The sequence below is a fragment of the Phascolarctos cinereus genome, unplaced genomic scaffold (genome assembly GCF_003287225.1).
Source record: "Phascolarctos cinereus isolate Bilbo 61053 unplaced genomic scaffold, phaCin_HiC Scaffold_4;HRSCAF=312, whole genome shotgun sequence".
Classification (NCBI taxonomy): domain Eukaryota; kingdom Metazoa; phylum Chordata; class Mammalia; order Diprotodontia; family Phascolarctidae; genus Phascolarctos; species Phascolarctos cinereus.
The window spans coordinates 145,456,640-145,470,580 of record NW_027555847.1 but is presented as its reverse complement, the minus strand read 5'-3'; the positions used below and the strand labels follow the sequence as shown (position 1 = coordinate 145,470,580).

Genomic DNA, 13,941 nt, shown 5'->3' with positions numbered 1-13,941 from the left:
TCTTCAGAAATAGGATCTCTGTGCATAGTACTTGAGAGTTGTAGACAGGAAGCTGGCAAGAGAAGGGAGAAGCCTTGGCTTTATCCATAATTCACTAGTTATTGTAAATAACTTGCCTATTTTATGCCTCTACTTTCCCATCTGCGTAATTTCCATAATGCCTACTACTACCTCATAAAGGCACTATTATTATTTATGGGATAAGAATCCATAGAACTTTGAAATCCTAAATGGAAGGTACCATCTAATTTATGATGGGTAGATTATCTAAAACATACTCTAGCCAAAAAAAAAATACTGCTCTGTCTGCAGGAATTAAATGAAGTGCTTTTCAAGGTGAAAACCATATTCAGTGAACCAGCTGCTTTTAGTTTCTATTTTCCCAGAGTTTACTCTCATATTTAATATACTTGCCCTTTTATTGAGGTTATTAAATATTATTGGAAGAAGAATGACAGTGCAGAATACAAGGATGTAGGCACTGGTAACTGCCAGGAGGGATTTATGACCTCCATAAAGCAGAGAAGGCCAATTTTCATGGTAAACTACAAAGCGGAGTTTACTGGTCCTTGTCACTCCTTCTGCCCCCAGGGGAAAAACCATGTAAACAGTACCTGTGGCTTGTAGACCCTCAAGAAACTCACACCCATATTGGTCAATTGCTTTCCTGATAACTCTACCATCACCTAGCTATTTTCTAATTGGGGGGGGAAACCACCAGGAATTGCTTATAAACATCCCCAGCTCATAAATGTTAATTAAACAATCCTGTCATTTGATCTGACCCTTTAGTTCAGAAATGTCTCCCAAGCTCATAGTCTGGGCTGCTTTAGAAACTGTCTATGATGTATCTGTCTCCTGAAAAGCAGACATGAGCTAGTAAAATTTAAGTGCTTATTTTAAGTGCCCCTGGATAACTGACCTGGATTGATGCCCCTTAGATCAGACACTCATAGATCAGACCTGATAATTTTCCTGAGTCCTGAGACAGGCAGGCCTTTTCTCTTTTTTGTTTTTCTCTTTCTCATCTGGGATTCCTCATTTCTAGCCACACAAAAGAGATGATCTAAGAAGAGGCCCCACAATCAGGTAGGGTTTCTGAGCTAAGAAGCTAATCTCAAGAGTTGTCATTAGTCTGATTCAGCAGAGTTAATAAAGCTGCTAGCAAGTGGCTAAGAACTTTTTTTTTTTTGCATCTGGAAGAGTTAATAAACAGTTAATCAACCCCAGCATAAATACCTGAAGCAATTCAGTGGAACGGCCATTCCATTCATTGGGTAGGGGACCTATATCACCGCTTCCTTAAAATCTCAGCAAAAAGTTCAGGGCCCTTTGTTGGCCATTTTGACTAACTCCTTCCCTATCTTACCTTCGGGAAATTCCCTTCAGAGCAGTCAGTTGAGGATATGAACATTCTTCACAGAGCAGTCTTCCCAAGGAACATTGTCCTGACATTATCTACTGACTAGTCCTTCCATCCCTTTTCAGTGTGGTAAATATACACCTCTCTCTCCTGGCCAGGTCCTGAACTCTGAGGGTTTAGATACTGTTTAGCCTGAAAAGAGAAGGCTTTAGAAGAACATATTCCTTGCTTTAAATGTTTAAAGAGCTGTTGTGTAGAAAGGAAATGAGACATCCCATCTGTGGCTCCAAAGAATCAAACTAGAACCATAGGATGGAAGTTACAGGTTTCATTCTAATAAAAGAAAAAGGAGGGGAAGGGGGGTGGGGAAGAAATTTACATGGTATCTTCATGATATATTTAAAAGGAATAGCAAGTTGTACATAATGGATTTGCAGTTTCATGTTATGGAAATGCTTGTTATATTCCATAAATTAAAAATAAAATAAAAATTTTTAAAAGAAAGAAAAAAGGAAGAGACATCATAATATAGTCACAAGAGAGCTGGCCTTGGGGTCAGCAAAACCTGGGTTTCAGTCCCATCTCTGACATATACTGGCTATGTGACCCTAGAGCAAATTCACTTAACTTCTCAATTAGGGGCTATGAGTTAAAGAGAATGACTGTAATCCGCATTGGTAGGGGAAGTCCCTAACTAGGAACTCCCTGTACTGATGAAATCACAGGTCCAATAAAAAACCAATATGGAACTCGTTTATGACAATTAACACTGTCCAACAATGTACAGTGACTTGTGAGTTAGTGGGCTCCCTGTGCGATATTTTGATAGGAAGCTACTGACTGGGGCTATAGAGATTAAGAGACAGGTCTTAAAATGGTCCAGTCACTGGAGATCGAAGACTAGGCTGGTCCTGAATATCACAGTTCTTAGTCACAAGCCATATTTAAAGCTAGAACAAGCTTGGAGAAAAGCAGAATTTGTCACATCCTTAATGTTCCACCACCACCAAAACAAACAAACAAACCAAAAAAACCTCCAAAACATAAGCTGCTATTGTCAGGTCTCCTCCATCTTACAACTGATTATTTGAACCATAATATATGATTTTTTAGTTTACCCCTTATTATATTTTATCTCTGTCAGTCATTTCCCAGAGCTTTGTAAATATTAAGGCACTATAAAATGTATACTATTACTGTTAATTCTGTGATCAAACATATCAGCTCTTCTTCTCATCTTTGGATCATCTGCAGAATGATTTATACAAATTGTGTCATTCAAATTCAGAAATCACTACAAGCTGGAGTGATCAGAGGAAACTTCATGAAACAAGCTAAAATTGGAGATTAGGGTCGGAGGATGAGGTGAGATAGAGGCAGATAGAAAGGGAAAGACAAAGAGAATACCATGAACCAAGGGGCAGAGATAAGAATGGCCTATTTGTGTGAAGGCAAGTAAACAACATTAGCTGGAGATGAATGTTCACATTGGGAACTATCGGGTGATAGAGAGAGTGAGGCTATATTGTGGATAGCCTTGAATATCTAATTTCTGAAAGATTTCTACAGGACAACAAAGAGACAAAACTAACAAGATGAAATATAATGGATTTAAATCCAAAATCCTGTATTTTGATTCAATAGAGGAGATAGAAAGCCATTAGACTTTTTTTAATTAATAAAAGATAGACTTGATGAAATTATTTTAAGGGAATATTTATTTAGGTCAATGTTTATGTGGATTAAAGAAAAAAGAGATTGGGAAAGGAGATTGGTTTGGAGAATATTGCAATAAATTTTGGCATAAGGCTATGAAGACCTATGCTAGGGTGATAACTAGGAATGGAAAGGAAGAGATATCAAAGACACTTCAAGTCAAATCAAGTCAATAAGCATTTAATAAGCACCTGCTATGTGCCAGACACACTGCTCAGTTCTGGCAATATGAAGAAAGGCAAAAACAGACAAAGGCAAAAAATAAAAAATGATTCCAAAGTTTTGAGTCTGTAGAATTTGGAGAATGATATAGTCATTGATGGAAACGGAAAAGGTAGAGAAAGGGGTGCACCTTGATAATATTTAACAACCAGCTCTGTGAAGAAAAAAAAAAGTATATGACACACTTTCAAGTTTAAATTTCATTATTAACATTTTCTCCATTACTTTCTTAAGTTTAGACAACCAATTAATTAATAAATCAAGCCCTCATTTGTACTCTTTGTTTATTTCTTAGGTATAAATGCTCATGCTGAAAATTTAATAATTGGCTTTTGCCACCTTTGGGTAGAGAGGACCTAGTTTGGGAGTAAAGATAAATAGGTTTAATTATGGACTCAGAACCATAGAAATAGAACCATAAAATCTTAGTGCTAGAAGATGTAATCTTATCTAACCTCCCAGTCAAAGTAGAAGCCAAAATCTAGGAAAAAATGATCATCCAGCTTTGCTTGATTGCTTCTAATGTGAGAGAGGTCACACAAATTGTCTCATGGGAAGGGGCAAGACAAGATCATTAAACAACTAATTTGGCTGGAGTGTAGATGGCATAAGGGTAGACCTGGAAAAGTACACTACATATGGGCTGATGAAGCCTTAAACACCAAGCTTAAGTTGTTTATATTTGTCTTATAGCCAATGGGGAATCATTGAAGGTTTTTGATCCATGGAAGGAACTAGACAGACACATATATTAGGAAGATTATTTTGGTAGGTACAGGTAGGATGGATTGTGAAGAGGAGATCTCATGTTAGATATTTGAATGATATTTCCATACTCCAGAAGAAAGGTAATGAGGCCCTCAAATAGAGGGGTGAAGGAGGAAAGAATAACAGGTCTCAGAAAAGCTTTCAATAAATTTATTTTTTTTATTTTCTACAGGGACCAAAAGGAGAAAAAGGGGACCAAGGGCCTAAGGTAAGTTCACGGGTCCCAAAGGGTTAGATTTAATTCTGGCTATCATTTTGATTTACATTATGCAAATGTGAAGTCAATGACTATTTTCTCTGACATCCTTTCTTTTGGGAACCAGGGTGAAAAGGGGCGTGATGGAGATAGCTTAAAAGGGCCACCTGGGCCACCTGGGCCACCTGGGCCACCAGGACCACCAGGAAAGACTGTTGCTGTGACCACAGTGAGTATCTCAGCCTCTTCACATGATGTTTTCCTTCATTTAATACATACTGAAGTAAGCAAAGGTTTTTAAAAAAAAATTTATTCATTCATTGATTAAGTATTCATTGAGCATGGGCTTTCTACCTTTGGCAAGAAGACATTCTGAAGCCATCTGTTATTCAGTATCTTTTTGCCTATTCTTTAAAATTATTTTTTAAAAAATTAACATGCATGTATTTTCTCTCCCTCTCACTTCCCTTCACTCTTTTTGGGGTAGTAGGGTGGTGGAAAGAAGAAAAGCAAAACCACGCCCAGGCCATCTATTTCCATTCTTGAGCTTTGGATCTTCTGGCTAGTTGGATTCTTCGACCAGGATTGAAAAACACTTGAAAGAAGAAAGGAGATAAGCTATAGAGAAAGGAAAGTAGTGTGCCAGGGGTGGGGATATGACAGGTTGGGTGAAAAGTAACAAAAATATGAGAACAATAAAGGAAAAGGAAAGAAAGGGAGCTGAACAGAATTATACAGATAATACTATATGCTGTTCTTCACTGAACCATAGTGCTCTCATCTCATCTTTAATAAAATTTAACACTCCCTGATGAGTACTCCCACCACCCAACCAGCAAAAGTCAAGACATACTTCTGCCTTCCCTCCATTGTTATCTTCCGTTCTTCTATCTTAACCTGGAGTCCACAGATGCTTGGATAGATTTTGGGGAGGGCAGGGAAGGAGTCCATGAACTTAGATGGGGGAAAAAATTACATCTTTATTTTCAGTGTAGCAAAAAGAAAAGAATCTTTTTTTTTTATCATCTTTAGCATGCATTATCAGCAGTCTGTCACATTGTAACTGCATAAGCCCTGGGGTAATCTCTTTGATTCGCTATAACCTAAGGGACCTCTCTGGTGAAAACAGTTCTCTTAGAGGTGAGTCCACAAACACCCAAATCTCCAAGATACAATGGAGAAATACAACCAAGAGATCTATACCCATCACAGTGTCTATTTAATAAAGGAATGAATGGATGGATATTAAGGAGAGAATTGAGCATGTTGTTTCAGAATCAAATTTTAAAACATTCACAGAACACGTCTAAGGTACTATTTGGATCAAACCCATAATGTTATTGGTTTAGCGAACTCCTTGTGGGGAAGCATCCCCTACCAATAAGTATTATCAGTCCCTGCTCAGCAACTTATGCTTTTAGAGATTGTCCTGAGGCATGTAGAAGTTATGTGACTTACCCAGGGTCACACAGTCAGTATATGTCACAGGCAGAATTTGAACCTAAATCTTCCTGACTCTGAGTCCACCTTTCTATCCTCTACTAAAATATAAAGTCACAAATGGAAAAAAATGATGGAGTGGAAACTGATGGAGGAGTTTACTCAATATTTCAGATGACCAAATGATGTGCCAAGAAGTAGGTAAAGTGGAATAACTTGAATAGATACAATTATAAATAATTCCATATGTATTGATATCTACATATCTTACTTCATATTTTACAGAGTGTTTTCTACCTTATGACATTAAGATAAATAAAATTCCTAAGCTAACAATGACTACTAGAATAACAATGGAGTTACCATGGGAGAGATGAAACAGACAAAAACAAAATACAGCTATGTCAAGACCAATGCTATTTTGAATAATGCAAAATTTGATTTAGTGTGAATTATAAAATTATGCCAGGTCACATTTAAGGCAAGCCAAAATTTGGTTAATGTGACATGTGTGTGTGTTAGTTTAGAGTTTTAACATGCTTAGTATCTAGCATCAATCTGCACTTGCCTAACATTTTGTCTGAATGGGATCATGTTAATTTTAAAACCCTTCACAAAATAGACAAAGAAGAAAATATTTCAGATGGATATATTGTGTGCAGAAAAGAAGAGGCTTTTTATTACATTAAAACAAAAATGTATTGTAATTGAATAACATAAACCCATGGCATAGGAACTCTAAATAAACTGAGATGTTGGAATGACTAAATTTGTGGTGCAGAATAATGTACAACATACAGCTGAAACAAAAGAAAAAGACAGTTGCATCAGCTTTTTTGTGGTTTACAAACAACCATGAGGAATGAAAATATTACAGTGATAGAAATGGACCATTCTTTAGATGTATGGATTGAGGACTATAACCAAGAGTGCATTCCTCTTAGCAGAGCTGCCATTCAGACAAAAGCATCAAATTTATTTAAGAGAGTGAAAGAAAATTGAAGTGAAATGGGTAATGAAGAAATTGTTACAGCAAGTGTTGGTTGGTTCAATCAATTTCTAAAAATCGAGTTCAATTGTATAATGTTAGAATTAACATTCTAGGTGTCACAGTGAAAAGAGTGCTGGGCCTGAAAGACTTATTTGCGAATCAAGCCTCAGATACCTACTAGGTGTGTGATCCAGGGCAAGTCACTTAACCTGTGCTTGCCTCAGTTTGCTTATCTGCAAAATGCAGTTTATAATAGTACCTACCACCAAGGTTGTTGTAAGGATCAAATGAGATAATAATCGTAAAGCACTTAGCATAGTATCTAGCATGTAATGACTTGCTATATAAATGTTAGTCATTATTATTACTATTATTATTATTTTACTATTTAATCCTTACTATTTACTACTATTATTACTATTACTACTGTATTATTGCTATATTACTATTATTATTACCAGAGAGGTGAACATTATAGATGGCAGGTAAATGTCTTGATGTTTTAATAAGAAAAAATTGACACGTTGATCAACAAACTTTTAATGTGGATAAAACAGGCTTATTCCAGAAAAAGATGTTTTCCAGAACTTATATTTCTAGAGAAAAACCTCAAAATGGATTTAAAGTATTTAATGGTTTTATTGAGAGAAAAGGCATTTTAAATTTAAAAAAGAAAGTCTTGCTTATCAGTCTTGAAATCCTTATGCTGTGAGGCATACGGATTACTTCTAGTTCTCTGGGGTCAAATAAGAAACCATGGGTGATTAAAATTATTTTTGAAAGTTGGTCTTCTAGTAATTTTGGCCCAGCTATTGAAATCTATTGCAAGGACAGCAATATCAAGTTTAAAGCATTGCTGATTTTAGATAATGCCCAGGTCATCCAATTTTACTCGGTTCATTGTATAGGAATTTGAAAATGTAAATTTACCAAGATGTGGATGTACACACCAGTAAATATGAAGATTTAAAGAAAGAAAAGAAAAGACAGTTCAGCTTATGCTGACATGGCATGACAATAATGATGTTTTCATCTTATTCTCAGTGTAGTTTTATCTTTAAGTATTCAGTAATTTTAAATTTTTTAATTTAAAAACTGTTTTCTATAAATATTATGACTTCATTATAAGTGAATCAGAAATACTTTGCTATTATATTACATTAATAAACAGATAAAATTTTATTTTAAAAAATTTTCATTATATTGCTCTGGAACAATGATAACATTTTACATATAATTGTAATTTCATATGGTGAGAATTCAAATAATGAGGCCACTTCATAGGATTCATTGTTTGCACAAATCAGGACTTAAATGTAATTAAATAAGAGTGAATGAAAAATTCATGAGAAGAAATTTATGAAAATGGAATACCTGAATTGTTTAAAATAATCAGGTGGCATCAATGAATTGGCAGTGACTTATGGTATATTATTGAAAGCCTGTCTTTTTTTTTTAATTGAATTTAGCAAAAAGAGGTAGCTAGGTAGCATACTGGATAGAGTTTTAAATGTGGAGTCAGAAAGACCTTAGTTTGAATCTTGCTTTGGGCACTTATTAGCTCTAGGATCCTGAGTAACTTAACTTCTCTGGGCCCCAGTTTTCTAATCTGTAAAATGCAGATAATAATAGTACACAATTCATAGTGTTGTTGTGAGGTGAGATAGTGAGATAATCAATGTAAAGGGCTTCACAAACCACAAAGTACAATATAAACATTAGTCATTATTCTTATTAACAAAAAAAAGAAAAATGTAACATATTCTTATCCACTCTACTTTTCTTTTTTAGGCAATTCTCAATGACACTGATGGAATGAAGAATATGGCTGAACTTCCTGAACTAATTGGCCCACCGGTAAGTATAAAAAACTACAAAATTCAACATTCATGTTTAGATGCTCATACTCAATGTAATGTACCAGGACTTAAGACCCTCAAATATAACAGAGTTTTAGGACTGATCAGCCACATGTGGCCTAATTGAGATCATTATCCCTATTTACCTGAAACTTGACTTGTTATCTTATTCATTCTTTACCTAGACATTAAGGCAATCAAAGAGTATATTTTGATATTTCCTTATAAATTACTAAGATTGCAAAATCTCTAATTAATTATTCAACTCAGCTCCCATTCCAGTTTTTAAATATTGTTAAATAAAAAATAAACATCTTTTCCCATGAGCTTTCATATATCAATACATACATATACATATATACATGTATATGTATATATAATGTGTGTATGTGTGTTTGTGTGTGTGTGTGTGTGTGTGTGTGTGTATGATTCCCTAATTTCCTAGCTAGGCCATCATGGTTACTACTATATAATTTATTAACAGTATATGTATGTATACATATACGTATACACACACATATATGTGTATGTATATATAATATGTATATGTGTGTGTGTGTGTGTATATATATATATATATATATATACATATATATATATATACATATATATATATATATATATATAGAGAGAGAGAGAGAGAGAGAGAGAGAGACAGAGAGAAAGAGAGAGAGAGAAACAGACAGACAGACATCAGATTCCCTAATTTCCCAGCCAGACCATCACGGTTACTATTATATAATTTATGAACAGCATAACAAATAACAAAAAAGAAATCATTATTTGCATTCTTTACTTTACTTTAATCATTACTGTTATTGCTGACTTTTAAATACTGGAAACACAGCCAACCATTGAGCTTTCTCAGGATAATAGCCAAAATCACTCAAGGATTCTCTTCATCATGTTTCTTCTCAAGATAAGACTGAAACTCACTGCTCTCAGGAAATGCCTCTTCAGACTTGTTTCTCCTTGAATATTAACTCAGTCTCTCAGGAAAGAAATTCTCTTAGCTCCTTATCTCTGTGTCTCATCCAGTCTCTCTCCAGCTATCATAGTTATCAAACTCCAGAATCACATTTAAACTGTTAGTCTGATCACACTCTTCAAAGATCCCTCTTAAAATATAGTAACATATTCATAATCTCTGTGGGAGAGGCTATTTAACCCAGTATATCAGTAGATTAGTTTGCATGAAATCCTTTTAGAAGTTCAAGGTATAGTCAAAAAGAAAAATTAGACAAAACCAAATAGTAAAGAAGGATGTAAAAAAAGCTTCATTTTTAAATGACAGTTTCAGATTCCTATTCAAAATGCAAATTATTCTGAGTATTATTAATGTCTTATCTGACATTATGGAAATATCCTTAAAGTACCCATTGGCCATTATTGAAAAAGTATACCATGTCTATTACATAGCAAATTGTAAATTGAGAGAGACCAATATGTTCCTTGAGGGCAGGTTCTATTTCACTTTTGTCTTTGTATTCTTGGGAAGCAGCGCAGTGCCTGACAAATAGTACATACTTAATAAGTACTTGCTGAATGCCTGAAAATCTGGCTGAATTTTTCAGCAGGAAATGGAAAGAGAAGCAGAGACACATTTAGAGGATAGGAGAGTCAAAAGCAATGGAAAAAGCCACTTCATAGAACAGCTTCTTCTCTCTCCTTTAACACACAATGGAGATTTCTGGTGGTGGTGATATTCACACTCTTTATTGCTGTAAGTCATAATCTTGAGATGTAATCAATTAGTAAGCACTTACTACTATGTTCCAGGTCCTGTTCTAGGCACTGGGGATACAAAAACAAAGAATGAAACAATTCCTACTCTTAAGGAATTTGTATTCTTTTGTTGGTTTTGCAGCATAAACTTTTATTTTTCAACTTTTAGAAGTTATTTTAGACAGATTCTTGAATTGGGTGCTTATATTCCTCAGCTTTCCTGCCTATTTCATCTCCAGAAGGTTTTTTTTTTAGATCCACTACCTTCCCCATAAAAATTCCATTATTTTTCCCTATTTAAATTTGAGCTTTTCTTTTGCTAAACAAATACAGTACATTCCAGAGAGGGTAAATAGTCTGTCAGGTCTTTCATATGTCTTTTCCAATGTTATCTGGAATCAGTTTATTGACAACTTCTTTCAAATTATTTGTCTGCATGTCCCAAATTATGATCTCCATAATTTTCTTACAAATTGGAAAAACTTGTTGGTACTAGGCAAAGAAGTCATATGGATCTGGATGTTGCGTTCTTTGCTAAGACCAGCACAAAAGATGTGGATAAACTAGCCATCAGCAGTTATGACCTCAACATGTGTTTCACACATGGTCTGCTCTTTTTTTTATAACGGAGTATACCTTGTCCCCAGTAACATTTTTTCTGTGGAAATGATTCATTTTCTAATCTTAAATATCTTCAGCAGTCAACTTGAACTTACAAAAGGCAATCTTATTCTGCTGATCACCAAGGCTCATGATCCTCGAGACAATCAGAGAAATTTTTCATTTCTTGAGTCTTTGTGACCAGTGTCTTGCCAGTATGCAAATATTGACATCATACCAATCTTTCTTCGAAAACGGATGAACCTCTTATTGTTACCAATCACCATAATTCTCTTCAGAAAACCAAAAACTAGGAATTCATATTGTAATTGGAAACTAGTACATGCATAAATGGAGGATAAATACTATGTAGTTAAATGCATAGTAGCTAGGAAGAAAAGAGAGTTGAAGGGCTGACTATTATTCATATCTGACAATTTTCACTCCGTGTCATATATCATCCCCAAAGTGATTTGAGAAACATCTCTGAGTATTTGGCAGTGAACAATCAGATCTGAATCACCATAGCTATATTCCCAGTGAATTAACCTTATTTATCCATACTTTCCTTCAAATCATGACCACTTTCTTAGTTAAGCTAGAATGGCATTCATGTTCATGTGGAAAGTGGATCATCCCAGTCCCACCTGTGCTTATTAGAATAATTTACATCTCTTACCTACTTTAATACGAGTTTGTATCCCAAAGGATATTGGACTCTTTAATTAGCATTAATATCCAGTTTGTACACAGAGGTACTTATACTTGAGGTCAACTTAAAGTACAAATTTTTTTTTAAAATTTTATTCATTTTGAACTTAAATATAAGAAGACAAAATTAAAAAGAACATTTCCATGTACACAGCACAACATAGACAGAGGATTCAATGTAAAATGATGAATTTTCCTTTCAGACTGTTTACTTAAAAAAAAAACTATGTAACAAATCTTACATATTGTTTTCAAAGCTACCCTACTTTTCTGTGCTTCCTTTTAAGTTTTCTGTTCTCTGTTATGCACCTTTTATTATTTTTTTTCTCCCACCTTCCCCTTTCTACCCTAGAGGCTACAAATAAACACAAATAAATATGTATATATGTATGTGTGTGTATATATATGTGTGTGTGTGTCTATATACACACAGACATACAGACATACATATGTGTGCATGTAAAACCATACTATACATATATCTTATTTATCAGTTCTTTCTCTGGTGGTGTACAGCATCTTCCTTCCTAGGTCCTTTGTAGTTAGTTTAAGGGTATCAATTTTAAACAATGTGCTTCCTCCCTTGGCCTCTGCAGTCTAGTGTGACCCCACATCTTCATTCATGCCTACCCTGAAGTCTTATCACCAGGGAATCCCATTCCTAAGGTCCCCAACCTTCCTGCTGGTTTGGAGTCATGGCTGGCACTCACTGAAAAATAGTCCATCCCTTCTGACATAAACTGTACATATATTGGATTGTCCTCTGCACCCATGTCATCACCCCTTCCCAGACTATTTTTCTTTCAGCTTCTGTTGATAACATTGCTAATAATGTAACAGTTTTTTTTAAGATATAATCAAGGCTATGAACAGAATGAGAATGGCTTCGCTTCTTAGTCCTAGAAAATCCTGTAACATATTTCTTTTTGGTGTATTGCAGGGACCACAGGGAAAGCCGGGTCTGCCAGGATTCCCAGTAAGCATTATGACCCTTAAATTTGAACTAATAATTAACTAAAATAACAAAAGCCTTTGTCTTATATTTTAAAATTTACAGAATGTTTTATGCATACATTATCTTTTATATACATTATCAACTATGTAATAATATGTTTTTGTATAATATTTAAGGGTTAATAATAATGTTTTGTATAGTGTTTTAAGGTTTGCAAAGTGTTATACATATGTCTTTTACATGCATTATTAATATATTAATAAATATAATCTATATTTATTATATCTATTTAAGGGCTAATATTAACTTATAGATGTTAAGGTTTGCAGTGTTTTATACATTATCTTTTACTTTATTAACTATTTAATAATATATTTTATTACATAAATTTAAAGGCTAATAATAAAGTTTGTATAGTGTTTTAAGCTTTGCAAAGTGCTTTACATACATTATATTTAACATACATCATTAACTATGTAATAAAAATATATGTTTATTTTATAATATTTAAGAATTAATAATTTTTCTAGGACTTTAAGATTTGCAAAGTGTTTTATATACATTATCAACTATATCAATAATAACTATGATAATGATAATAGCTATATTGATAGACATTTATTCATCCTAATGTTTTAAGGTTATAAAGTGATTTACATAAATAGCATGTCCCAAAAGTCTTAAGACAAATTCAAGCTTTGATAAGCTTATGAAATTGTTATTATTAAGTTATATGATTTTATTATATAATTATTATTTGGTTTATTAAATTAATAAGCTTATTGAAGCTTACATTTGCCCTAAGACTTTTGGGATATGCTATATTAGCTTCTTTGAGCCTCACAAGAACCCTACAAGACAAGTACTACAGATGAAGAAAGCCCCATTTTACAGATGAAGAAAGGGGGACTTGGATTACCATGTAATTAAATCCAAGATAAGCATAGAAATTGCAAGAGAACAGAGAGATGATTCAGATAGGGGTTTGACTAGATGATCTTTGAGGTACTTTCCAATTCTTAAGTTTGTGATATAATTGTGTTCTAATAGTATAAAAACAACAAAGTGTCAGTGTCCTGTAAGAATGTCATGAAGGCTAAAGCTTAGAATGAATGAGCTAAGAATTATTTGAAAAGAAAGAAAAAGGTATAGGGGCGTAGAGCTTTTGAAGAGGTGTCAGGAACAAAATGGGGACCAAAGAAAGGTTAGGTGCCCAAAAAACTGACCATGCAATAGGTAACATAGAGGAGGCAAAACTAGTTCTTTGTATTCAGCAAGTATAAGGATCTTCAAATTCTAAAGAATAAAGCGGCTTCTCTCTCAAAGAGAATTAAAGTCCAAGACAGATGAAAAAATAGTAAGCGAACATTTAGCTGCTTTAAACAAATTCAAGTC

General features: G+C 34.1%; 1 protein-coding gene across 2 annotated transcripts in view; it reads left to right on the top strand.

The window, feature by feature from the left end:
• COL15A1 (collagen type XV alpha 1 chain) overlaps positions 1 to 13,941 on the top strand; it is a 205,409-nt gene that overhangs the window by 123,349 nt on the left and 68,119 nt on the right. For both annotated transcript variants that reach the window (XM_078152661.1, XM_020995603.2), the window contains exons 17-20: positions 4,242 to 4,277; positions 4,393 to 4,494; positions 8,488 to 8,553; positions 12,532 to 12,567. In XM_078152661.1, the coding sequence (XP_078008787.1) occupies positions 4,242 to 4,277; positions 4,393 to 4,494; positions 8,488 to 8,553; positions 12,532 to 12,567 (240 nt within the window). The remainder of the gene's footprint in view (positions 1 to 4,241; positions 4,278 to 4,392; positions 4,495 to 8,487; positions 8,554 to 12,531; positions 12,568 to 13,941) is intronic.